The sequence below is a fragment of the Haliotis cracherodii genome, unplaced genomic scaffold (assembly GCF_022045235.1).
Source record: "Haliotis cracherodii isolate W230 unplaced genomic scaffold, xgHalCrac1.p SCAF_27, whole genome shotgun sequence".
NCBI classification, from domain to species: domain Eukaryota; kingdom Metazoa; phylum Mollusca; class Gastropoda; order Lepetellida; family Haliotidae; genus Haliotis; species Haliotis cracherodii.
The window spans coordinates 2,187,879-2,215,641 of record NW_027266283.1 but is presented as its reverse complement, the minus strand read 5'-3'; the positions used below and the strand labels follow the sequence as shown (position 1 = coordinate 2,215,641).

Below are 27,763 nucleotides of genomic sequence, written 5' to 3'. Positions count from 1 at the left end.
GTGGCGTTTTCATCTGGCAAATCTGAGGAAAACATCCATACATGTATACTAACTTTGATTCCTATATAACTATTCGGCACAGTAAGTAACCCTGTAGAGTTTCAAGAAGAGATAGATAAATCTATTTTAATTGTTACGGTTAATTAATAAAATATATACTGTATCGTTTTGGTTTATAATACAAACAAGCCAACAACCAAAGGATATACAAGTGCATTCTGCCTGTTTTATTTGGTTGTATCATTATATAATGATGCTTTCGCTACACCCAAATTGCACTGGGACAAGGGCAGCTCAGTCCGAGACACTGCAATAGCTTTACAGTGTAGCGTCCATTGGGCCTGCCAGAAACCTATTACAGTGAGTTCGAATTCGTGTTTGGCTCTGATATTTCTAGGTTTGTCAGCATCATTTCCGGGTTCATTGGTTTCAATTGCAAGAAAGTGATAAGCGTCTATGACATTCATCATTTCTTGTTTATGTCCTTTGACAAAAAGTATTTTGGGCAGTGTTGCTGTTTTTGAAAACTTAAAATTAGCCTGTAATTTAAACAAATGGCACTTCTGGCATTCTTGTTTTCCTTCAGAAAGATGCCAAAACAAAGTTCGCAACACAGATATAAGTACCTTCTGTGACCGACTACGTCCCAAATAACTTCTTTGATAGGCATTTATAAGTTGGAGTACGAGTGAGTGAGTGAGTGAGTGAGTGAGTGGTGCTGACAAACCTAGAAACATAAGTACCTTCCGTGACCGACTACGTCCCAAATAACTTCTTTGATAGGCATTTATAAGTTGGAGTACGAGTGAGTGAGTGAGTGAGTGAGTGAGTTGGGTTTAACGCCGCTTTTAACATTATTCCAGTCATATCGCGGCGTGTCAGCTTAATTTGGGAGGAAAGCCCGAAGTGATGCAGGTCTCAGACGTCTGCCACTTCGGTGAAACCCACGAGCACGGGTATGGTGCTGACAAACCTAGAAACATAATTGGGGCGAACCGGGATTCTATCCCACAATCATAGGTTTCTGGCATGCCCAAGGGACGCAACTCTGCACAGCGAATCGCGGCGCCTTAGACGACTGGGTCACCCGTGCCCCCAGTTGGAGTACGAAGTAAGGATATGAATTTATGGATGAACAACTTCTTTATTACAATTAAGATTCTTAAATGTAATAAAGAAGATGTTCATCCATTAATTCTTATCCTTACTTCCCAAATAAGTTGTTCGTCAGAGGAGGAGGGTTTCAAATGTAAACAGCCTGTTTCACACAAAGGCAGAATGACCATCAGAAGATGTACAGTTTAAATGAAAATACATGTATGTACGAACACTGCATGAACAACAGATTCAATGGAATATATGTTCAGGTCAACAGAGATATCTGTGTGAACAATATTACATCTGAAGTTTCGGGCCAGATATGTCAGACTTCACACAGGAATAACCTGTAGTATAAAAAAAAACATCCCCCTGGTCCGTGTATGAAACCCATGCTTGCTGTAAAAGGCGACTATTCTTGTCGTAAAAGGCGACTAACGTGATCGGGTGGTCAGGCTCGCTGACTTTGTTGATACATGTCATCGATATCAATCACTGGATTGTCTGGTCCAGACTCGATTTTTTTACAGACAGCCGTCATATAGCTGGAATATTGCTGAGTGCGGCGTTAAACAACAAACCAAACCAAACCAAAAAGCATTTATGGACCAGACAATCCAGTGATTGACATCATAAGCATTGATCCACGCAATTGGGATACGATGACATGCATCAAACAAGTCAGCGAGCCTGACCACCTGATCCCATTATTCACCTCTTACGACAAGCATAGTCGCCTGTTACGGCAAGAATGGGTTGCTGAAGACCTTTTCCACCCCGAATACTCACGGTTTAAGTTTCCTTATAATACAACAGTGGAACGTTATTTTGCAAGATTTCTCTCTTATCATGCTGCAAAAATGTAGGGGAGTAATTTGAGCCCAACGGGGAGGGCTCTGAGGCTACAGTGGTTATTTGGGCGAGGAGAGTCACCTGAGCCTGTGCTCAGTGAATGTTGAAGGGATTGATTTCAACGTGGGGCGGTCTAGTGCTTAAAGCGTTCGCTCGTCAAACCTAAGATCCGGGTTGGATAACCGATATGGGTACAATTTGTGAAGCCCGTTTCTGATGTTACCCGCCGTGATATTGCTGGAATATTGCTAAATGCGGCGTTAAACCATACTGACTTAGTGATTTCAACCTGCTACACATGCATCAAACATTTACATTCTTAGCTTAGGATAGCTGTTCGTGACATTACCGATATGATTGTGACAATTACTTTTTCAGGTGGCCTTTTACTTTTTCCCAGGTGTATATTCTTATCAATTTTTTCAGCTTTAGAATTTCTTTAAGGCAAGGTCAGTTCATGCAGTGAGCCTTTTAAAGCAATATGTGAATAGCACTTGCACACGGTTTTGACATTAATGGATATTTCACCTTGTAACAATTGGCATGGTGTCCGTGGAGACTACAAACGTAAAAAAGCCCATAACCATCAATGATGCCAAAAGGTAGCATCATATGATTCATTAAAACTATGAAAACGTCAACAAAGTGTCTTCCTGAAGATACTTCGTGCAATAAGATCGCAACAAAAGCACACAAAAGAACAGATTCAAGAGGATGATAATCAAATATGGACAGTCTCTGGGCTGCTTGTCAGGCACCTTTTGTCTTAAACTGGGAATCTAAATGATTGAAATATGGAAAAGTGTCCCCTCTTTTAACTTCATATTGAAGATTCTTAGGTCGTAAAGTTTCGACATGTTTTCCAAACAACTGCAGAGCAATCATATTCATTGCAGCTTGATCATACCGATGACACTTCCCATACTTGTTGATGGCATGATTACAATAAAGAACCGAATTATCAGGACACATGCAATTATGATTAACAGCACACGTCGCCCATGGTGCAATTATCGCATCCCTCACAAACTCGTCATTATGAAACATCATAAAATTGGCTTCTATCATGGTGAATGGGGAGTACATGCACGGAGTGGAATTGAAATAGTTCATCATCCTTGTGTCAATAAATTGTGGAGCACGTCCTCCTACTCCTCCGATGGTCAGCCCCTGCAGGAGGACGTCCTGGACAGATTTCCCAATTCCCTCTTTCGGCAGCCTGATAGAAGAGTCCAACCACACCACAATGTCAGCAGCCTTTATATTTGCCTGAAAGTCACCATTTGCATAGTAATTTCATTAACAAACATGTAAATAAATATAAGGTATACATAATAATATATACAATTGTTTTCTTTTTTCCCAAACACATGGCGCCATCACTGATTATCAGTGCTCCATTTATATAATTTTCATCTCTTTCGACATAATCATGATCAAGGCTGACTGTTCTCTGGTTTTGGCGTCTTGAGTTTCTTTTAAGATGGAACCGCCATCAAAGTTGACCTTTTTACGAGAAAAGCTGTAACTTAACCCGCAGCGTGACTTCCGTGAGAATTTTGAAAACGTTTTATTCATGTAGTCATGAAACCTTTGTGCTGAAATTTCAAACTGAACAATTTCTGAGTCATTTGAACCCTTTCAATTGATTTAATAACACACCTGAAATTCTAAATTTCTGAGAGGGGTCGCATTCTTTCTTTAAGGAATATGTTTTGACAGTTGATATACTGATCTTTAGAAAGAGCATCATATTTCGGCGCCATATTTGTACATTTTATTTGTCTTTCAGCGATCAGGAAAAAGTTTTGGCAACTGTTGTTGTATCCAGTAAGACGCTCTCATAGATAACAGGAGAAATTATCCAAATCACCATCCATGCACATTCAAGCAGTACACCAAACACTTCACCTGTATTATCATGGGTTTCCAAATGTAACAATTAAGCCGCCTCATCCATGGGTCCAACTTTTGCACTGGGAAGATTTTAACATCACATTTGCAATGCTTTTCCAGCTGAAACAGATGCTCAATGTGTCAGGGGTGAGTAGGGTTATCACAGCTTTCAGTTATACCAAGACGTTTTAGCTTCAAAGAAAAGGAAAGCCTGAAGCGATGAAGGTCTTAAACGTTTACCTCTTTGGTTAAGCCAAGGGCAAGGACACGGACTGACATACCAAATATCATATATTTTGCTGAATCTTGGATTCTAACCCACGACTACAGGACTCTGGCACGCCTTATGGACGCAATTTCGAACAGTTTGCATTAAGAATAACGCAGAAAAACAACACGTAACTCTTGTATTTAGTGGATTGTTCAAAATAAGAATTTATTCGCAGAATAGATGTTCTTTTAATTCGGCTAAATTGACAATAATCGCCAACCACTGAAGTGATGGTGTAAATCCTGCTGGGGTCCATGCAGGTAGCAAAAGTACCGTAAGTCCCCATGGACCCTAGCGTGGTGATCTACCTTCAGTTGTTGGCGATATATAGCCTGTTTTTATATTGTGTTGCAAAAAGATGATATATTTTAACATGCTCTCTAACTAGTTTTATGTAAATCTGTGATATTATAGTTATTATACTGCCCTTCGTCGGCAGAATTTTATACAGTTTAACATATATTGTCAATGTCAAATTTTGTTTCGTCACGATATGGCTGAAATATTGCCGATGTGACGTTAAACTTTAACTCACTCACTCAAAATAAGAAACTACTAATAAATAACCAATGGTCCGACTACTGTCAGAAACAAACATTTTACCATCCTTGATTGTCGTATTCACCCACTCGCAAACAGAGCGTCGTTTCGGAAGTGACGCCACGATCTGTGTTTCTTACTGACGTTGTACATATTTTCTCCCGCTCGTGAGCTTGCAGTCAACAACTTATCAAAATACTTTTTTCGAACGCGACTCACAACCCCGGCCTGGAAGGATTCATCCTTGGTATAAAAAATCTGATAATAATATGAACTTTAAGGTGGAAATGATGTGATACTGAGGATTAAGAACAGTAAGTATGAGAAAAGACCTTCAAGGTGTTCCCAGATGTGTTTATGATGGAGACCACAATGAGAAGTTGCTGATTCCGGAAGTAGAAGCAACGAGCCCCGAACGGGTTGATTCTAACTCCTAAATCAGCAGCTTTTCAACAGATTCCTGGCTCCAAATCAGCTGCATCGCAACAGTGTAACAAACTCAAAATGGCTCAAGAAAGGACTCAAGGTGAATGAAATACACTTATTTTTAATACTGTTTATATCTATTGGAAAGCTAATGATGGAATCGTGTCCATCGAAACAGACTCACAACGCATCTGTGATTGTGAATGGGTGTTAAATATGTATCAAGGAATGAGTGAGTGAGTGAGTTACGTTTTAAGTCACATATCGAGGAATGAAGATATACTAGTGAGGATAGTTATGGTTTACATACCTGAGCGCGTTCTGTTGGCTTAAGTCCCAGATCATAGTACCTAAGTGAATAATTACTAAAGTGTGCTGGGATGATTTCATGAAAGTTTTTCAGCATTGCTTGGGATTCCATAAAGTGGTTCGACGATGCTCCCGTAACGAAGAGAATCCGTTTTCCTGTTGGTTGTACTTGCAATTCCTCCAACTGACTCATTCTTTTCAGTGTTGTCATATCCTCTGGGCGCATCGAGCTGAGAACATTCTGGAGTCTGACTACAGGGCGTTCTGGCAAATCCTGAGGACATTCTGGATCAACACATTGAGATGCTAAAAATCAACAAAAGATGCACAAATATAATATTGTAAAAATTTTATATATGACGTAAACGTGAGATTCTTGCACACTATTTAGTTGCGAGGTATCAATTTATATACACCATTTAATCATTTTTTTTATACTAAACAATGCCGTGAAAAAGAAGGAACACACTTTAAAATTGGATTTGACCATCAATAACAAACGTTATCAAATTGTTACTAGGCTGAAAACAGCCACCAAAACACTGCAAACGTTTGTTCCAAACCAACGCCGAACCCTTCTTTTAAGAATGCGGCGAATCGGATCCAACCACACACAGATTGAAAAAACACTTCAATCGTGGACTCTGCAACCATCGTTAGACAGTGGTACAACACAGGACAGGGCATGATCAGGAACTTGCACACTTTGCATGCGCGCAACACGTTCGCCACAGCGACAGAAACGGTAGCAACAGCGTTTGGTCGGCGCATCAGTCGACCCACTGTGCTACGACGTCTCCGTGTCGCAGGTATTTCCAGCCAACCTCCCCATCCGTGGAGAGGCCTTACCCATGAACATTAACGTCAAAGATGGCACTGGGCAAGGACAGTACGAGTGCTTATACAGACCAAAACAGAAACTGCTTATTCTTTTTTGATGGTCTTGCTCGGATATGCTATTAGGAACAACTCATTGTGAAACTGGTATTCACCTTGCGTTCAATTCCATTATCTTTTCTGCCTATTCCTTTTGTCACCTATGCTTCTTTTAAGAGCATTTGTTTATGAACATGTATTTCATTATAAAACAATCAATGTTAAGCCTCACATGGATTCATGTCTTTTTTGCATGTAGGTGTTTCTGGAATAGTCGACCAGAGGTTGGACTTCTGCAACGCTGTAAATATAAAAAAATATTTTATGAATATCTTTACAGACAATTTGTGCCGTATCTCATATATATACGTCATTGACAAAAGATTAATAGATAAATATGAAAGAAAACCTGTGAAGATCCGGGTTAGAATTTTTGTCTGATGAGGTGACTGATGCGATCAGGTTGTGAGGCTCGCTGATTTGGTTGATGCATGTCATTGTTTCTTAACTGTGTAGATCGATGCTCATTGGATTAGTCACTGGATTGTCTGGTCCGGGATCGATTATTTACAGATCGGAGTCAAAAAGCTAGAATATTGCTGAATGCAGCGATAAGCAGTCAGCTCTTCTCAGTGCCTACTGTCCTCATCCACAAATAATTACAAGAACGCATATCAGTTCAAGAGTTCATCAAGAGAGAGTCGTCCATGGTTGAAGTTCGTCTTGGCTAGAAGCATTGACATCAACGGGCTATATGGACTATATGGACCTTATGTCTATTCTTCTTGGTGATTGATTCATGATGTTTAAGACTAAATGCTTTTATGAAATAGATCGATTGCATTAAGTTAGTGAGTGAGTTGGTGTTGACGCCGCTTTTAGCAATATTCCAGTTATATCACGGCGTGTTAACAAACACTACACATGTGATCATGTTCTGGAGTGGACCTTGTATATAATCCATACTTTTCATCTCCCGAGCAAGCACGCATGCACACATACATCATCATCATCATCATTTAATTTATCATCATATATTTCTAATAAAGAACCAGAAAGAAAAGAAAAAGTTTCTTAACGTGATAATAATTTATATTTAACAAGATGTCGGTTATACTGTACACTTTTTTGGCGATAAACATTTTGCTTGAAGATTTGTATGAACATTTAAACAGAAACACTTACATAAACAAACACACATGTACACAGTTACACTCAATGGTACTTACATGTATCTATTATACATATGAATTTTGCAAGGTTCTTAATTTCTGTTACATTTCTGGAAAATATATATTGTTTGTATCTTATTATATTCAGATATTGCACATATTTGTTTGAGATAAGTTTAGATCTAGATTCACTGGACGCTTCACATTTAAACAGGTAGTGGAATTCATCGGCTACAGCTGGCGACAAACACTGTTTACATGTCCAAAATTCTCTATCTATACCAAGCCAACGGCCAACTTTGACAGGTAGATTATGGTTACAGGTTCTATGTTTTAGAGTAGGATAATAAATTTGTTTAGATAGAAGAAAGTTTTCAAATGACGGGATATCTTTTAAAGATTTATAATAATACACTTTTGAACTTCTCTCGACGTCAGATCTCCAATTTTGATAAAACTGATCTTTTAAAGTTGTGTTTTTCTATCTGCGCAGTTAGCCACTGGCTGGAAACGCCTTAAGACCACACTTATTAAGGATTTGCCTCACATTTCTTATCCAGGCATTTTGTTAATTGGTCACTGGTGGCCCAGTCGTCTAAGGCACCGTCCTTTGGGCACGCCAGAAACCTATGATTGTGGGTTCGAATCCCGCTTCGCCCAGATTGTTTCTAGGTTTGTCAACACCATACCCGTGCTCGTGGGTTTCACCGAAGCGGTAGACGTCTGAGACCTGCATCACTTCGGGCTTTCCTCCAACATTAAGCTGACACGCCGTGATATAACTGGTATACTGTTAAAAGTGGCGTTAAACCCAACTCACTCACTCACTTCGTTGCTCTCTTCCCTGCTGAATGAACAAGCGAGTATGTTTGTTATCCATAATACAAGTCCCGAACAGTGATAGCTATTTTAACAATTTAGTATGGTACGCGGTACGGAGAAAAGACGGTACGGTAATACCTGTATGCGAGTTTTTTGTCATTTTATCTTTGTCTATAACAGATTATTATTTTGATAAATATTTCAACCCATCCAACAACAGAAGTACTGAAATCGTAACACAAATCTAGCGTACACGTATGTAAACAATACACGTGTTACAGACGTACCTTCAAGTTTCTTCTGATAGAGATTCAATAGTTTTCTAAAGGATTCGTCGACTATTTTACCTGAAAAAAAGAGAAATATATTTCCTTAACTTAAAAAAAACACCGTATTGATCTATTTTCTGATATACGAGAATTATGAAGACAGAGTTGCATCCCTTAACCGTGTAGGGATCCCATGATCCCATGGTGAATAATGAATAACATTCAAGTGAAAAAGCAATCAGAAACGTTGAATGAATAAAATTGAATATTACCAGGAAATTCTGTCATGTTGTCTGTATACGACATAGAGTTTTGCGTTGATTGGTGTCTGTACCAGCACATCACCAGCAAGAGAATGACGACAGGTGCGAACACATATATCTTTTTGTAACCTGAAGAGGAAGCACCACATATGGCATTATCCTCTGACCTCGCTAAGACACAAAGACAGTACATTAGGCGACATATTTATCTCTTGGTTTATGGATGCGCCTCTTTCAAAGTCCAAAAGGACTCTTGGCTCTATGCATCCACGAAGTTCAATATTTTCAATATAGATCGCGATTTCATGCTTAAAACGTTCAGAATAACATGATTTAACCCAAATGTTTCGTCAGAGTCTGAAATTATCATATACGAGGACAGTACCGTTTCTGTAATTTGATTGGCTGCCTTAGGTCACGTGCTTAAATTAGACCAATCACGAACCTTGTAGCATATTATGTCGGTGAAACAATATAAGTTTTGTTAATGTACACTGACATGTATGTACACTTCGACGTATGTGTTATTCACACAAAGCTTCGGACCCGTAAAGATTCCGGGGTAGAATAGGTCTTCAGCAACCCATACTTGCCGTAAAAGGCGACTATGCTTGTCATAAAAGGCGACTGACGGGATCGGGTGGTCAGGCTCGCTGACTTGGTTGATACATGTCATCGGTCCCAATTGCGTGGATCGATGCTCATGATGTCAATCACTGGATTGTCTGGTCCAGACTCGATTATGTTACAGAGCGCCGTCATATAGCTTGAATATTGCTGAGTGAGGCGTTAAACAACAAACAAACCAAACATGATACAAAGCTTCGAAAACGAAGGTAATACCTCATGTTAGTGAGCAGACAGCCACTTTCATCGGGAAATGGGTGATGACAGATATTATTCGTAATTCTTTTTAAAATGATGTTCTAACAACGTAAACAAATGAAAATAAAAAAAGTAGGTGGATTTAATGAAATCTTATATTAGCCGAAAATTGTTAAATTTTCGCTTCATATGTCGTTAATCTGGATGTTATGAATGATTTAGCAAAGTAGTAGCAAAGATTAATTTCCTTGATAAATGTTGGCTTCATCTATCCAACAAGAGTCTCCGGAACTTGGTGTCACGGCAGTAATCTTCTGGTTGGCTGGTGTTGAAACAGTTAAACGTCACCAATGCTGCCAAAATAGCAGCGTTTTTCATGCATTTCCTCCCATGACATGAATATTGTTATATTGCCATTTGTGCACACGGTGAGTGCCGGGGATATGGTAAAATGTTCCTGAAAAATTTAGCTGTTTTAATTTTGTTACTCCAGCATATGTTTTATACCTACCTAACAAAATTCAATTAACAAAATCTCTGAACTTTTTTTTAAATTGACCTACCTCACTTTTGAAATGAGTTTGAAATCCGTAAACCAAGAAATAAAAACAAATGTCGCCTTAATGTGTAAGTCAATGGACGCGTGCAGTACTACAAAAAATTTAAATGCTTGAGCGGAGTAAAAAGGTATCTGTTCTGAGGCTAATCCTGTTTCATGATATACATATACACCTGTGTGTGTGTGTGTGTGTGTGTGTGTGTGTGTGTGTATATATATATATATATATATAACATTGCTATGAGATAAAATCGCGAAGAACAATGCGTGGTTTATATCACAATCATTGTTCTACCATGATCTGCCGTATGCTTGTCGTAAAAGGCGACTAACGGGATCGGGTGGTCAGGCTCGCTGACTTGGCTGATGCATGTCATGGATCCCAATTGCGTGGATCGATGCTCATGATATCAATCACTGGATTGTCTGGTCCAGACTCGATTATTTACAGACCGCTGTCATATAGCTGAAATATTGCTGAGAGCGGCGTTAAACAACAAACCAACCAACCAACCAACCAACCCTATTAAAGGATTGCAAAGCAGACACCCAGATGTTCATGAAACGGCCAGTAAACGATTATCAGCAAGGCTTGGTGAAATTAGTTGTCAACCACGCGATCGTCGGGCACGGGACGCCCTGATTAAGCTGTATTTGCACACCAGATGGAGTGAACAAAGTTGACGAGATATTTAAGCTGATGAATTTTTACTGAGCATGACGTTAAATAAAACTTGAAACTTAAAACTTGGGCCCAGCATGCAGAAGCTTGCGACACATTGCAATCAGATCAATTAACGAAGATACATGTACACTACTGTCCAGAAGTTGATTCCCCTTACACGCGTTGAAAACGCGTGCAACACGCATTGAAAACGCGTGTAACACGCATGTGACACGGGGGTGCACCGGGAGTGCAGCGCGTGGGTAACCCATTGAGCCTGCGCGTGCCATACATGTAACACGGGACCGGGTTTCCACTCCGTGATCCATTCCATTAGGACCGTGATCCATTCCACTAGGACCGTGATCCATTCCACTAGGACCGTGATCCATTCCACTACGTGATCCATTCCACTAGGACCGTGATCCATTCCACTAGGACCGTGTTCCATTCCACTAGGACAGAGATCCGTTCCACTAGGACCGTGATCCATTCCACTAGGACCGTGATCCGTTCCACTAGGACCGTGATCCGTTCCACTAGGACCGTGATCCGTTCCACTAGGGTCCATGTCTAGCCGTTGTGACAAGCCGACAGTAGAACATGGAGTGAATTTAGATACGCGTTAGTTGTTTCGGAAAGCACCGAGTTGACACTATTGTCGCGGGTCGGAAAATGTTCGCAATTAAGTGATTGTGTTTGTGGATTGCGGAAATTGTCGTTTGAATTTTTGCCTATATAATTCATTCCAGGTGATTCGAAATATAATGAGGTTCGTTCGCCAACTTTATGCTTCAGATAGTACAATTATGCTAGAGCAATCACCACCACTAGTGTTTTATTTTCTCACTTAGGGATATGTTCCTTTTTCCCACACCCCATGTTTTATTTTCCTTTGGTAAGGATTAATAAGAGGCAGTTTTGTGGGGGACTCTACCATTTGCCATTAACATTATAGAAGGATATTGGAAATTAACATAAAGAACCATGTTGTCCGGTTGTAGATAGAATTTGTGGTCTTAACAATCATCTGTCGCGTACAAAATGGGGTATTCGCAGGACTACGACCCCTCGATTTTTTTCCATTCGCAGGACGACGACCGCCGGTACGCCTTTGGTGTGTGGTGTTGTTTTAGGAGGGGATTAACTCCTTGGTTAGTGTCAAAAACTGAAATATGTACACGCAAACTGAAATGTGTTCACTGAAATGGTGAACTCTAATTTCTCGCTGTTCCGAGTTGCGTCGCCTGGGTACGCCAGAAACCTATGATTGTGGGTTCGAATCCCGGTTCGCCCCGATTATGTTTCTAGGTTTGTCAGCAACATACCCGTGCTCGTGGGTTTCACCGAAGTGGTAAATGTCTGAGACCTGCATCACTTCGGGGTTTCTTCCCACATTAAGCTGACACGCCGTGATATAACTGGAATACTGTTAAAAGCGGCGTTAAACCCAACTCACTCACTCACTGTTATAAATCTCCGAAACATGATAGTCTGTCATCATTCTCGATATGGCAAACGCGCAGTTACAGTACACGTTTCTACCAACTACACGCGGAAGTAGATATCTTTGTACTGGTGTATTATCATGCACTTTGACTGTATGAGATAAACGTGTTTATGCAAATGTAACTACGTATAACACGTATTAAAATATTGCGTTTCTTAAATGTGATTTTGTATATTTGACAGATCCGAGAGTCGTTGCAGAATCTCAAACAGAAGGCAAAGTCATCCCTGACCCCCATACATATAGCATTGAGAGTAAATAAGTTATGTTTCTTATGACAATATATGTTATTATTACAATCCAATTATGATAATAATATATATCTACAATATTCTTTCTGTAATTTGATGATGTATGGCTCCAGACAATTGCTGACATGCCGAACGACCAACGCTGTGTCCAGCTCGGCGACTACGTCACCACAACCTGGGTTGAGACAGAGAAGGAGCCTTGGAACCATTTCAACAACGACGGCCCTCGCACCAATAACCACCTGGAGGGATGGCATGGACGCTTAAAGAAAGTCATCGGCAAAGCCCATTCCAACATCTTTGAGCTGATAAGATTTCTAGGAGCTGAACAGCAGAAGACAGAGTGTAATCTGCTACAGTACCAGGCCGGCCAACGTCTCCCACCAAAAAAGAAGTTCTGTGATATACAACGCAGAATCGATCAACTGAAGACGAGACTGATCCAGAATGAAGTCAGCGTAATTTTCTTTGCTATTCTTAACCTATAAAACCCATAAAAACACACAAACTCCTTTTAGTATCTGGGTAATTTTTGTCAAAGTTTAAAATATTTAATATTACCTTGTCCGGAAAAATGAAATTTGATGATAAAAAAACCCAAAGCAGTTGACAATAAAACCGATCGACCAAACGCATCACGGCAACGGCCATGGTAACCCGATGCACGTGAGTTCCGTGCAAATTGAAATGCACATGCGTAGCCCCATTTCTTGCCCTATAAAAATTCACCCAAATCGGATAATATTCATTCGTTATTGAATTGCTACCACATGCCAAGACTGACACGAAATCAGCGACACCAAGCCCTATTGCAAGCTTGACAAACCGCCTGGCAAGTAGCCTATGCATTTCAAGTCCACGTAAGGACCATATACATGCTCCAGCAATGGTACCAGACCACGTACACTACAGATGACCGACCACGTAGTGGAAGACCGAGGGTCTCCATCCGACGTTATAATCGTCAGATTGTGCGACAGCATCTTCAAAATCGCTTTGTTACTGCTGCGGAAACTGATCGACAGACCATGGGGACACACCAGCGACACATTAGTGCGGACACCGTGCCTCGGCGATTGGCGAACAGACACCTCCACTGTCACAGGCAACACCGAGGACCCATTCTGACACCACATCATCGCTGGGACCGTTTTCAGTGGGCAACACAGCACCAGCATCGGCGCCACCAGCGGTGAAGAAGAGTCCACTTCTCAGAAGAGAACCGTTACTGTATCTCAACAGTAGATGAGAGAGAGAGACACAGCGAGAGACAGAGAGAGACACACACAGAGTGAGGCGACGCCATGGATGACGTTATTCGTATGCTTGTGTTGTTGAGACAGACTCGTAGGGTGGTCCGTGGGTGCACAGAGGGTCGGCCCTGTGGTCTTCTAGAATATCGCTCCAGGGAGAGGCAATGGTGTCACAGCAGCTCGGTACATTGATCGATTCTTGAGACCCCACGCAGTACCTCATTTGGCACGTCGCCGCAACCATGAGTTTCAACATGATAACGCCCGTGACCACACGGCCCACAACAAGAGACTTCCACCACCAGAATGGCATCAGAACCATGCAGTGGCCTGCCCTCAGTCCCGATTTAAATCCCATTGAGCACCTGTGGGACGAGATTCAAAGACGGCTGAATGACGTCCGACCAAGGCCGACAACTGCAGCTGAACTGCGTCGGGCGTGTGGGCTCAAGTGCCTATGGCCTTCATCAACCGCCTCATCCATGTCATGTATCGACGTTGCACGGCAGTCATCAATGCAAATTGCCAAGTTTTATCTTTTCAATATGTCTCAAAGTATGTTTACAAATAAGATTTCTCGCATATCTAGCCATTGTGACGTTTCTTTGGCGGTTCAGTATACTTTATCATTGATTGGTTGTTAACTGGTCACTGGTGCCTTACTCATTTAAATGTGCAGAGTTGCGTCCCTTGGGCACGCCAGAAACCTATGATTGTGGGTTCGAATCCCGGTTCACCCCGATCATGTTTCTAGGTTTGTCAGCACCATATCCGTGCTCGTGGGTTTCATCGAAGTGGTAAACGTCTGAGACCTGCATCACTTCGGGCTTTCCTCCCACATTAAGCTGACACGCCGTGATATAACTGGAATACTGTTAAAAGCGGCGTTAAACCCAACTCACTCACTTAATGTCATTGAACTGAGTTAGCTTTAACAGGTTTTGATAAATACTCATAAACTCATAAACTACTCAGTTCAAGCACTCAGTACTGTGAGCGTTTTGGGCTGTAACTGTCAATCCCATGAAGTGTGGTGGCAAATTCAGGATACACATCTGTGAATAAAACTAATCTGTTGTCTGTCTGTGTCAACGACGATCACACTTTGTCAGAATCAGTGTGCATCTGTGACTACTTACAACAGGTGACATTTTGGTCAAATTGACAAGTGATTATGAATTTTAATATTCATACACTGCAAACACGAAAACGTCGTTTTTTTCCGTATATGGTCATTGGACGGAAAAACGACTAAAAATTCATTAAAATTGATTAATTGGTCAGCGTCTAGAAAGTGTCCAGAAAAGGGTCGAGTTTTTCAAGCGTAAAATGGACGGAAAAACGATGCTTTTTGCTCCGCCTTGTACAACTGTTAACGGCCAATCAGATGGTGCTGGTCCCCCGACGCACGTGATGTCCAAGGCTTCCTTTCGGAAGCTTTAGGTTTCGTATTTCTGGCATGCCTTGCTCTAGTATCTCTCGCGCGCAGTGCAGCGAGATTTGCTGATAAGCTAGTTTTAGGATATGTTACATGTTAATGGAATTCAGACACGCGCCAAGAAGTCAAACCAAACAATGTTACTAAGTTTATTGTGGTAACGGCTATGTACAGTTACCCCTATAGGATAATGGGTTGTGTTTCATTTGGTTATAACAATAACTAATTTTTTAATGTGAAGTTTACAAGATATACGACTTGGACGCGAGGTCGGTCACATGACGTTCTTCACGTGACTGTATTCTTGAAAAGCCGTAAACACTGACTACTTCCACATTCCTGGGGAAAACCCTTGGAATTCCCTGGTACGAATTCATACAGAAGCGTGGTTGCAAGCCCATTTAAGGATACCCTCGCTACAACCCATCCCAGAGAGAAAAAAAACACGAAAAAAAATGGAAAATGTCGCAGTGACAATTTACAGAAATCTATGAATTTACCTTAGTATCTATTTGACACATCTTCACAATCACCTTTCAATGATCGGCCAATTGATCAGTGATGACAAAGGCTTGAAATAGCCACAGGTTAATTAACAACTTCGAAAATATCTCCCGTCCCGTTTATCGTGTCGGCCATTTTGACGTATTGTACTTGATGTAAATGTATTACGACGCTGTCATTGTAATTGACTTACTGAGGTAATTCTGTAAAAGATCTTCTCATCTTATGAGGATATTGTTTGGAATATATTTCTTGTAAACATACTAAAACATATGTTCCTCGCTTTGGGGGGAACTATTTTATTCCGGGGTGGCCGATTAAATCTAGTAGTAAGTCAAGGCACCATGCGTGATCTGTTATTTTATGTGTTTAAATTACGATTTGGGGCGTTAATAAAATACACTGACGCAAGTATATTCTATTCAAATCAATTGGATAATTGAATATGCTTTCTTTTACATATTACATAACATCACTGCACAAAATATTAACAGTTGCAGTAACACACTACGGTAATCGCATTAAACATCATTTTCAACTGTGCAGTATTTCAGTATTTCAGTTATATCATGGTATATCAGACTGCTGTGGGATAAAAATCCGAAGTGGTTCAGGTCACCCAATGGGTGTTCGGGAAAAGGTGAGCGTTTCCTGCCACACAAGTGGCACCCGTCACAAACACATGCAAGGACAAGTCAATTGTTCACCTGAACAAAGCACGGAAACACACAATGATGCCCGTCCTCAGTTTTACCGAGCATGTAAATTATTTTGTCCGTCAAAAACATGGACGAGTATAAAAAATATGTTCATTCACGTAATACATGTCATACATTTGACAAAATGTATTGACTCGGAGCATTATTGTTAATCACAGAGTATGCAGTTGAACTCATCACCCATCCCATTATTGATAACCCCTTCTTGAAGATCTATGAAATCAGAAGCTGCAACACTCTATCTTTTAACTGGCATGTCAGACTTCTATTTCATTACTCAGTTTTATTTGCACGGATTACTATGGAAGGGACATTGTCTCGTTGTCGCATTGTCGCATTGACACCTTTACAACAACAAGCAAAACCTGTCAAAATTAACAAAAGCGCGACAATTGGCCATTTGTCGCATTGTCGCGTGTTCGCATTGTCGCTCTTTGATAATCCTTTTCTTTATTTTACAAAAGGGCGACGATGCCGTAACGCGACATTTTCAAGGTCAAAATATGTCTCGTTGTCGCATTGTCGCCCCATCACAAATGTGTATAAAAAGCGTAAAGTTCAGTTATTGTTACAGTTAGGAAGTTCAACCTGATAAATGTACGTCTTGAAATGAAAACACAAGTCCGTCCGCGAGACCATAACGTTTTATTATGAGCTCTTCTCTAAAAGTGCTTTCAACTCCCAGTTCCAAACACGTAGTACCTCCTCAATAACCCACATACCTCCAGTGCAGTGGTCTTCCGGAAGATCTTACTCTTGACCGTATTAGACAACTGACGAGTGCACGCCTGACCTGTGACCTCGTTGCAACCCTCATGAGGTGTTTGCCGAAGGGAGAGGTGTAGGAAATGTGTGCTCCAGCCCAGCGCAGAGCTCGCGACACACTGTATACTGATGTATACAGTATATTGCAGTTGATATACTGTATACTGCATGTGATACATTTGCGGAAATGTTACAACTTTCAAGATTCAAGATTCAATTTGCATATATTTCATATACAGCAGACCGCCGTCATATATCACTGGAATACTGCTGAGAGCGGCGTTAAAACAAATTGTTTTCATAATGGAGCGCTGCAGTCATTTAAAATAGAACCGTATACATATGTACATGTAGTACCAACTCACTCTATTTGTTTCGAATATTCAGCAGAAAATATATTAACCAGGTCTTTGGGAAAAGATATCAGATTTTCATAAGCAGCCACATAGGGATGATAAAGGACCCCTCGCTGATTAGGTTCTTGTTTACTTAAGAGCAGAGTTGGCCATGTTAGATGATATAACCAAAATCCGGGAGCTCCGGCGGGGGGCAAGCTGGTCTTGTTAGTGAATGGTATGAGCTGTGACGTTGACCCAAGAGAATAATGTAAAACATGAGACCAACTCAAGTCTATAATGATTGGGAAAGTCTAGATTTCCACAGCTCTAGCCTGAAATTAAGGATTGTTCTATGCTCCATTTTAATTGTATTATTTTCATTTTGTAGACATGGATGGACCAACCAGGAAAGAAATTGATGGAATATTAATATCACATGTTACCACTGATCCAGTTAAATTCATCACACAATAATAAATTAGTATTTGACATTACGGCATTTGATTATTAGGGCATGATCATGTACATGTTCACTTTAGTAATGTACACACCAGTCAACTTGATTATAATTTTTATCAAAGTGTAGCGCGGCATCAACGATTACTTTATGATATCCTCACTTGTCATCGATGTATTGACATCGAACAATGGACGGCAATTCGAAATTCTTATGGATAGCTTCAATAGGGACAGCGCCGGTGTCAGTACAATTTTCCTAGTTAAAATAAGTATCTACAAAATATAATCTGAAGCAGACAAGAACAATATTTTTTTATTAATGCTTACTTTCATGGATAGAATTAAGGCAATCTAGGCTTGCAAATCGTTCTAGACTTGAGCTGGATTCCTTTTAAATTTATTCTGTATGGTCTGGGAGACGAACAGGCGTCAGTATCGCATGGAGAACTGGGACAGCCTTAATCAGTGTAATCAGATATGTTGTGGAGTTTCGGTTTTGGGCTGTTTGCTGAATATATAGAATTGCGAGTTATGTATACTCTGTATTCTTTCGTCATGGAAGTCCATATTTCAAGGCATGTATTTGATATTCATAATAACTCCACAAAAGCTACACAATGGCAACAAAACGGTACCAGCATCACAGATACCAATAATACATGAGATACATATAATTACAAGTTAAAACATGTATCTAAATAGAAAATTAGAAGGATACACTTCCGACATTTTTCGTATTTTGTTTTCGTTTGGAGAGAGAAGTTGTGATTGGTATCTGATGGGTGCAAACAGGTGTTCCCTTCCGCCCAGGCCTTGCGGCAATGCTATAGCCCAAAATGAAACAAGCCTTGTTCAACAGGTTCAGACTCAAATTTCTATCCCACTTGGGCTCCTTTTAAATTTAAATATAATTTCTCGTGTCGATATGTGTCAGAAGAAATGAAATATTACAGCACTGGTGAATAGGTTATATGCGCGTCAGCGTCGATCCTATAATATCCTTTTATGCAAAATACATATATACTGATGAATTAAGGTAGCAATACTACGCAAATATGTGTCCAGATGCATACATCAGTATCATCTCGTGATCTTAATTCGTGCTTTGAGCCCTTTTTCTACCGGAGATTCTGGGGTGTTACATCACACCAGAAAGCCAGGTCCAAATTCAAGTCATAATTTCATGGTCCGTCTTGTATGTTGGAAACCAATATCGCAATATGGCTAAATATTGCTGAACGTGGTATTAACCCGATTACTCACATAATTATTCCATTGTCTACAGTCATCTACGAACACTGTACTATCTTTAAGGAGGTATATCTGTATCATCCAAATGTCCATACATATATGTCCACATTTATATGTATAAAGCAAGTCGTCCTGCACTCTTCCCTAAAAGATAAATGTTAAGCATTTCCTCTGTATGAATTTATATAATGTAATATTGTTTTAATGTAATGCTGATGCAGTAAACGTACCACAGACCTGATGCTAGAATAACATCTAATTTCTGAAATGAACATATTTTACAGAAAAAAACAGTTGTTTAAACAATACTTATAAAATATAAGAACAAGGAGCCAAGAGCCAAATATTGGGCTGTGTTGGACATATTTGTTTCGGGGTCTTATGACAGACAAACCTGATGCCTTTAAGTATAAAGATAAGTAAGTATAGATGTTGTACATATTCAAATATGTTCGTAATTAACCCAACCTTGAAACATATTGAAAGATGAGTGGTAACTATTTATGCCATTATTTCAAATTAGAATGAGAGCACATCAGGAAAGCATGGTACTTTAATGTACGTATCCTGTTAACCCTTGTTATTCTTTTTTAAGTAAGAGGAGCATGTATATCGAGAGTATAGGTTTTGGTGCGTGACTTATCACACAGTACTTTCAGAAAGTGTGCATATTCTGTTTATCGGCAATAAATAACATAAGACGATTCATACGGGTAAATACGATTTACTTCAGAACTAGTAGAGATTATTTAAGGTTAGGGGGAAATGTATGTAATTAATTAAACTTTGGCCCGGTTTGAAGGATTTGGGTCCTGGCTTGGGCTTTGTGTTGGACGTGTAGACGGCATTTCCAGGTTTGACGTATCAATGACAAAAATGATGTCAGATGCAATTCTCTGCCTTTTCGGGTGAACAATTGGCTTGCCTTTGGATGTGTTTGTGGCGGGTGCCACTAGTGGATCGGAATGAGCTCGCGTTTTTGCGAGCATCCAATGTCATCATTTATTATGGTGAATCATGAAACATGCTCCCGATGTTGTCGCAATGGTGCAGTTGGCGCTACTTTTGGCAAGGGTTTCTCATGATAATGGAAATGCTTATGTCGCTTTTGTTGACCGATAAACATGAAAAGATATAAAGTTAGTGTATATGGTCATGTAATTAAGAAACAAACGACGAGTGGGAGTTGTTTATTGTACGATAAACAACGACCGAGACTCGTTTATTTCTATATGAGATATCAACATTACGTACAGCCTCTTTTAGGGTGTTAAATTAGGAAAAAATACACGCTTTACAATATTTACCCGTACTTAAATAATGATGATTCCTTGAATAGAATCCGACAGCGGCCATGCTAGATAAATCCATTTTAGGATTTGAGTTTGGTCCCGCATATTCTCACAATTTTCTCGTTGATCATCTGTACCTTTTCTCCCAATACCGATTGTCATATCACTCTCACTTTCGGATTCTCCAGCAACATTTATTGGGAACAACTCACTAGACACATACCTCTCAAAAATAAGGTCAAATTTACAAATTTTACTTTTCAAGTTGCGAGTGCATGTTCGAATCTCAATATATGACGTCATGATAGAACAATTTTTATCGTGAAATAAATATCGCTTCCTTCTTTGTTCTTTGTGATTTATCGCGTAGCTATCTTATATCATCAAATGCCAATTTCTAATTGCTTTATCATGACGTATCCGTGTCATGTAGCAATAACATACACAAATATCGTTGACTTCGACGTTGAATAGTGTCATGAAATATGGTTATCCTCTTGTGTGCAATATTTCTGGTTGATAAATCTAACATATTCTTACTTTAAGAATAGCGACTATACATTATTATATATCCCTTATCAGGTCTCTGTAACATTTGCAAAATGATACAAATATAAAAATACAACTGAACCTAAATGTAATGTTTTAATATCCTTACGTTGCTGAGAGCAGCATTTAACAACAAACAAACAAAACATAATATCTTTAAGAATTATGTTAACAATTCCGATGCTAAAAATAATCTCACAATCTCCATACCTCTTTCTCTCTATGAAAACATAATAACTTTTTTTTTAATAATCTGAAGGAATAATAATGGCAATACTATCATAATTATCATCATTATTTATGTTACTTATCCTCAAGCGAAGTAGTCCTCCACATTATACATTCAGTGTAGAAGCCCATGAACATATGAACTATGTAACATACATTCATGGAAATTAGATGAACAGTTGAAGTTAGCAAATGATATTATTCGGTCGAACGTCTATCAGCCATCTATTCTATTCGTGAAGAACATTTCACGTGGGACCAACAGAGGGAATTGTGACTATCGACTTGCTAATTATTTTTTATATTCATGCCAGCTCAAACGATCTATTGGCTTGATTTATTGTTATGGTATCCACAAAAATAAGTAAGATCAGATTTTTTCCGTTTTTGTTGAAATAAAACTGAATAATATTTGCTGTTTACATATCAAAGTTTGCCAAATTGTTACAAAATGTTTGCCCACAGCAAGGCTACGTATCCCCAACATATTGTGCTAGGAACAGTATCACTGGACTGAGGGAGGGCGGTATTCCTCCTTGTGGGTCACCTGCTTGGCAATATGGGACGGGAAAACTGCAGGGGGTGAGGGCAGTTAAGTTGATGGTACAGACAGATAAGAGAGATCATTTTACAAATGTGAAACCTCAGTCCACAAAGGAAGAGGCGAAAGCTGAAACTTAGTGAGGTTTGCAGAACAAAGGCAGTTATTTCTAGTTTCTTACTGACTCTCGAAGATACATTTAATAAAACAATTAATGCGTGTGTGTGTGTGTATGTGTGTGTGTGTGTGTGTGTGTGTGTGTGTGTTTGTCTGTGTGTGTGTGAGAGAGAGGTAGAAGAAGAATTGTACACCATAAAAATGGCTACGTATGTAGTTGGGGTAGATATGTTGAATGCCCGGCCAGTATGACCTTTGAGTCACTACAGTTTCAGTCATTAAAATGCGTAAAACAGTATTTGAGTGAAAGAAAACACTATAAGTGAGTGAAACAAAAGACCTCAGTACAGGCACACCCAGTCCCCCAACCCCAAGTCTGCATGTACGAATACTCATACCCGCCACATCCTCAACCACTTAACTTACTCACACAATCATCTGACAACATGTTCGCCAACCCTCGTATCACGCACGCACGCACGCACGCACGCACGCACGCACACACACACACACACATTCTTCTTTACCCACCATTATGTCTACGTCAGCCATCATGGATCCATGCGCATGCTTTCATACATAATCCATCCTCCCACCATTCCCCAACATCCATCGAACTATAACTATATCCGCCCTCATGTATCGGTATTCGTGCTTTCATACATACATACATACGCCCCCCTACCATTCCCCTACATCCATCGCAGTATAACTATGACTATAACCGCCTTCGTGCATCCGCACTTATGTTCACACTGCATTGCATATGCATCGAATTACACGTTTAAAATATCGTAAATATTTTACAACATGTACATATTATATATAAGCAAACAGAGATTATTATAACGCAATAGATTTCATCCGTCAAAACATCACAGAAAGAGGGGCAGCCTGGAATTTTACAATGGCATCTGAATGCACTAAGACGTTCAACTGGTCAGGAGGTGAGAGTTGCGGAAGATTACGGTAAACTTCAGTTACAGATCTCCATTACGAATATCTAAAGTATGAATAAAGATCACAGCTTGCTATGGCGTGTACTTCATGCCTGCAGAATTAGCAATGTCCTTAGCTTTAAATTGTATGTCTAAATGCTTATGTAGACAAAGACCCAAATGTATATAGGCATGACCATATTATATTCTACGCAAATATCACCACATTTAAAAACAAAGCTAGATTGAGTCTTTGAAGGGCATTAAGAACTGATACACACAAGGAAAAATATTTATGGATGTCAACGGAGGAACACTGCGTTTCGGAATATATACTTTCTCCTTCATCAGGTGCATATTATTAAATGCTATGAGGCAGAGAACATATATTTATACCTGTAAGAACAACAAAAGTAAAAAGATAGCAAAGAAGGGAACGCAACAAGGGAAGCCAACAGATAACTGGCATGGCGCTGATTACCCCGCCTCCCGTTTGCCCATTGTCCATTTCCCATTACCAATCATTCATAAGTTAAGTTTTGGCTTTAATTTGTCCATTGATAATCAACCATCAACGTCTATTATCTCCACCCTAAAAATATGTAGTTTACTGAGAAAGTGGTATCCAAATATAATGTGTGTTACTGTTGACCACTTTCTTAAAGGCATTGTTGGTTCAAAGCTTTCGGTCATAGAAGCCGTGCCATTTTTCTCTTGTCAGAGGAGTACACAAAGTATACGTCATCTGGACTAACATTTTTGGTTCGGTGGCTGGGTTAGATCGCCAACATTGTGTTCTGGCGATTGGGTGCCTCACTCACAGTGTGGGTTCAAATCCCGGACGGGACTCAACCAAAGAAAGTACGAGAATCTGTACTTTACTCAGAAAGTGTTATCCCAATTATAACATTTGTTGTCAAGAAAACACAATAAATGTATATTCGGCTTTGGATGGGTAATGATATCACAGACATATACGGATATTGATGATGACTTGGAGGAGCTTCGTAACGCACGTCTTCTCAATTCAGGGATTGGTAAATCCAAATATGTGTGTGCGCGTGCGTGCGTGCGTGCGTGCGTGCGTGCGTGCGTAAATGTGGGCCTGTTGGATGTTACATAAAACATTCATCTTGAGCGGGATGGTAGTTCGAGTTGGATTAGCATGTTAACTATATGATCTTCTTTAGGCAGAGAATGCCGCGCATGAATGTATTGATGAAATTCCTAGGTACATGGGACCTTTTCGTCCCCAGGAATACCCACAGTGGAGACTTCAATGGGGATAGGGTGTACACAATGTGCTACCTGGTAGATTGTGTGTCATCAGACCGGACAACGTTGGTCTTTGACTGATTGTGGCGTAAAACACACTAATGTCTTATTCATTTACTAATATCGGAAATTGAATGTTCATCTTAATTGTTATTGTTGAACATGTAATATATTTTTAAAGAAATAAAACAGTGACATAATAACTACAACTTTGTGTGAGCGCGAGTAGCTTTTTTGGAATGAGATGAATAAGTCTTATAAAGTTGTAAGCTTCACAACCGTGTAACTATGAATTGACTTTATTGGGTAATCAAAAAAGAGATAAGACCTAAAATAGCCAAATTTCATACGATTTCACTTGTCCACCATCGTGGATGCAAGGCGAAAACATTTTAGCGCGTTTGAAGCCACTGAGAATGCCCCCTGCAGAGTTGGACGGACATTCTGCGGTGGCGCGGCTGAGTTGACCAGAGGCTATCAGCAGTATTTCCTATCCAGGTTAATTAGGTCAGTTGTTTGTGTGTGTGTGTGTGTGCGTGTGCGTGTGCGTGCGCGTGCGTGTGCGTGTGCGTGTGCGTGTGCGTGTGTGTGTGCGTGCGTGCGTGCGTGCGGGGTGGGGGGGTGCGTGGGGGTTGAGATTGGGGGGATAGATGATAGATTCAGCAACAAGTAAGGTCATCTTGAGTGGGAGGGTATTCGCAGATGGATTAGCATATGAACTATGATTCTCTTTAGGCAGAAAATGAGGATCCACGATGTTCGACCTGGTGGAAGTGTGTTATCAAACCTCACAGCATTGGTTTTTTGACTGACTGTAGCGTCAAAACAAACTCATTCATTTACTTGAACTGAATGTTCATCTTAATTGTTATGGATAGTCACGGAGCCATGATCCAGAGTACAGGGTGTCATTAGATAGAAATAAACTAAGTAATAATAGGATTACCAGAAAAACGGGGTTTTACACACAAGCCAATAAACTTCGCTCATTAACACCAGAGTAAGTCAGTGCAAGATTGAAAACTGCCCCATAATTATGTATGACATGCTTGTCGGGTATTGCTACATATATATGTGAAAACAAAGTTATTAAAATGAAGAGCAAAACTGATGAAAGTTAACAATAAACGTGTATACGTGTTATATCGTCACTGCAAAAATAATGATTGTTTGTCTTTAGTATTAACATTCAAATACGTTATATCTGTATTAGCGATATTGTCTTTGTTCCACCGGTGAGTCACGCGTTAGCCGTACTATCTCGTAGTATAATTGTATTTCTGAAGACATCACGATACAGTTTTACGATGCATCACGTCTGCACTAGCGCTTGATAACAGCCTTGTGTTTGGGTGTTTCAGTGGTTTAAATCGCTGCTCTTGATATTGTTGATTAAACTTTGATACTATGAACAATATAATGTTATGTGAGAGGATGACTTTAGAACGGTAACATACTAATAGTATATAGGATGACATAAACAGAACAATGAGAAGTTCGTCCAGATTAGTGTATAGGCAACATTTAATAATTAAAAAAATTACATTCAACAACTCCCCTTTTAAGTCCATTTTCCTGACTTATAAGTAAATGCAAGAACAATCGGCCGGAATACAATGTATAGTTCTTGTCCACTTCCATATGACTATATAGCATACAATAAGCTATCGGGTCCCGTTTAGATCGGTTTGGGTGGCAGCCTAGATAGCCATAGAATAGTTTCATCTTGGAATCTCCCATATCACTGGGGATACTCTTCAATTTAAATGGAGTTACTCGTTACGATTCCGAACCTTCACGTGATTGTGTTTATGAACCATTGTAAAAATAGTGGTGACATTAATTCTAGGAAACAATACGCGAAATCGCGCATGCACAGAACGGAAAATTTGGTCAAGGCATTAAGTAATCCGCATGCGCAGAACGATTGATTTCAGTACTTCCGCTAAGCGCTTCGAGTGCAGCGTCAAACGCAGGCCTGTAATCTAACACGCGGGGACTGACCAATGAAAACTGAGAAGTAGAAATACCGGTAGACGCTGTTGCTTGATTGACAATGTCAATCAAGAAAGGGAGGAGCTTAACGCTATCGTTCTCTCCCAGTAAATTCCGATGTCAAATAACGACGTTATTTGGACGGAAAAACGATGGTTTGAAAACGTCCAAATAACGTCGTTTTTCCGTCCAATGACCATATACGGAAAAAAACGACGTTTTCGTGTTTGCAGTGATATGATTATAGCTGTACATTCAAATTGTTAATATAAATTAATATAAATTATTTATATTACCAGTATAGGGAAATGTCAGTGCGGGGTATTGTCCGAGCGAACGTCACAATTAATGACATTAAACCACAAAACAGTGTCGAATGACGAATTTCTATATTTCACATATTGTCATGTCAAATATGTGAGGTGGGTGTTGGAAAATCCAAAATGGCTGTTACTGACGGTATACGAACTCATATTAGGTCAGTAACAATTGGATTTTTACTGACGGTAAACGGCCAAATATAGGGATTTGTCCTACTCTCCCAAGATGAGGTGAGGTGAAATGGGGTTTAACGTCGCGTCCAAGATTATTGCACTTATATAGCGACGTGCATGCACGTGTATGTGTGTGTGTGGCTGCTTGTACTAGTCCGGACTGATGCCGATTTATAGTGCTAGCTCACTGAGATACCATGCCGCAGTTTAACATGAATACCCCACTCAGACACAGTATACTGACTCCGAGCCGACCAGTCCTTGTTTTAGCCCCTTAATGCCGAGCGCCAGACAGGGTAACAACAAGTACAATCTTTTAACGTCTTTTTGTATGACGCGGCCCGGGATCGAACCCTGGACCTTCCGCTCTCCGGGCGGACGCTCTACCACAAGACCACGGAGGCGGTCTACTCTCCCAAGAAATATATATTGTCTGTGAGTGATGTTAAATGTTACGTCACACCAGCAATTTTTCAGCTTATTGCGACGAAGTTATCACCAGCTTGTTGGACTACATATAACATGGCAGCTTTACTTTACGTTTGTATGTTCTAATAATACAGAAGTTTTATAGAGTTTTTATTGTGTAAAGAAATCAGTCAAGCTTGCAACAATAGATGAAAAAGCTGATAAATTTGGACCGCAGTAGAATGAATGTTACCGATACTAAATACAGGGAGTCGATATGTAAGCACAGTCATGGCGCAGTTGAGACGCGTGACAGTTACAACGTTGGAGCAAATGATGGTACGGAGCATTCCCCAGTAACACTATGAAAATCATCATCACCCATTACCGTCTGAATGACAGTTCTCTATATCTTGTGGGATCAATCACCTTTAACATGTCTAAGAATATACTCACTTTAAGGGGCGGTCGGGTAGCCTAGTGGTTAAAGCGTTAGCTCGTCACGCCGAAGACCCGGATTCGATTCCCGCATGGGTACAATATGTGAAGCCCATTTCTGGGTGATATTGCTGGAATATTGCTAAAAGCGGCGTAAA

General features: G+C 40.0%; 1 protein-coding gene across 2 annotated transcripts in view; it reads right to left on the bottom strand.

Moving 5' to 3' along the window:
- Window positions 1-1,638: 1,638 nt before the first annotated feature.
- LOC139473242 (uncharacterized) overlaps window positions 1,639-27,763 on the bottom strand; it is a 40,045-nt gene continuing 13,920 nt past the window's right edge. Inside the window, exons 2-7 of one of the 2 annotated variants that reach the window (XM_071255774.1) lie at window positions 8,804-8,923; window positions 8,550-8,609; window positions 6,501-6,569; window positions 5,394-5,698; window positions 3,862-3,966; window positions 1,639-3,219 (exon numbers count right to left, since the gene is read on the bottom strand). In XM_071255774.1, coding sequence (XP_071111875.1) covers window positions 2,701-3,219; window positions 3,862-3,966; window positions 5,394-5,698; window positions 6,501-6,569; window positions 8,550-8,609; window positions 8,804-8,923 — 1,178 coding nt within the window. In that variant the 3' untranslated portion in view covers window positions 1,639-2,700. The remainder of the gene's footprint in view (window positions 3,220-3,861; window positions 3,967-5,393; window positions 5,699-6,500; window positions 6,570-8,549; window positions 8,610-8,803; window positions 8,924-27,763) is intronic. The other variant, XM_071255775.1, reaches the window with a different exon arrangement.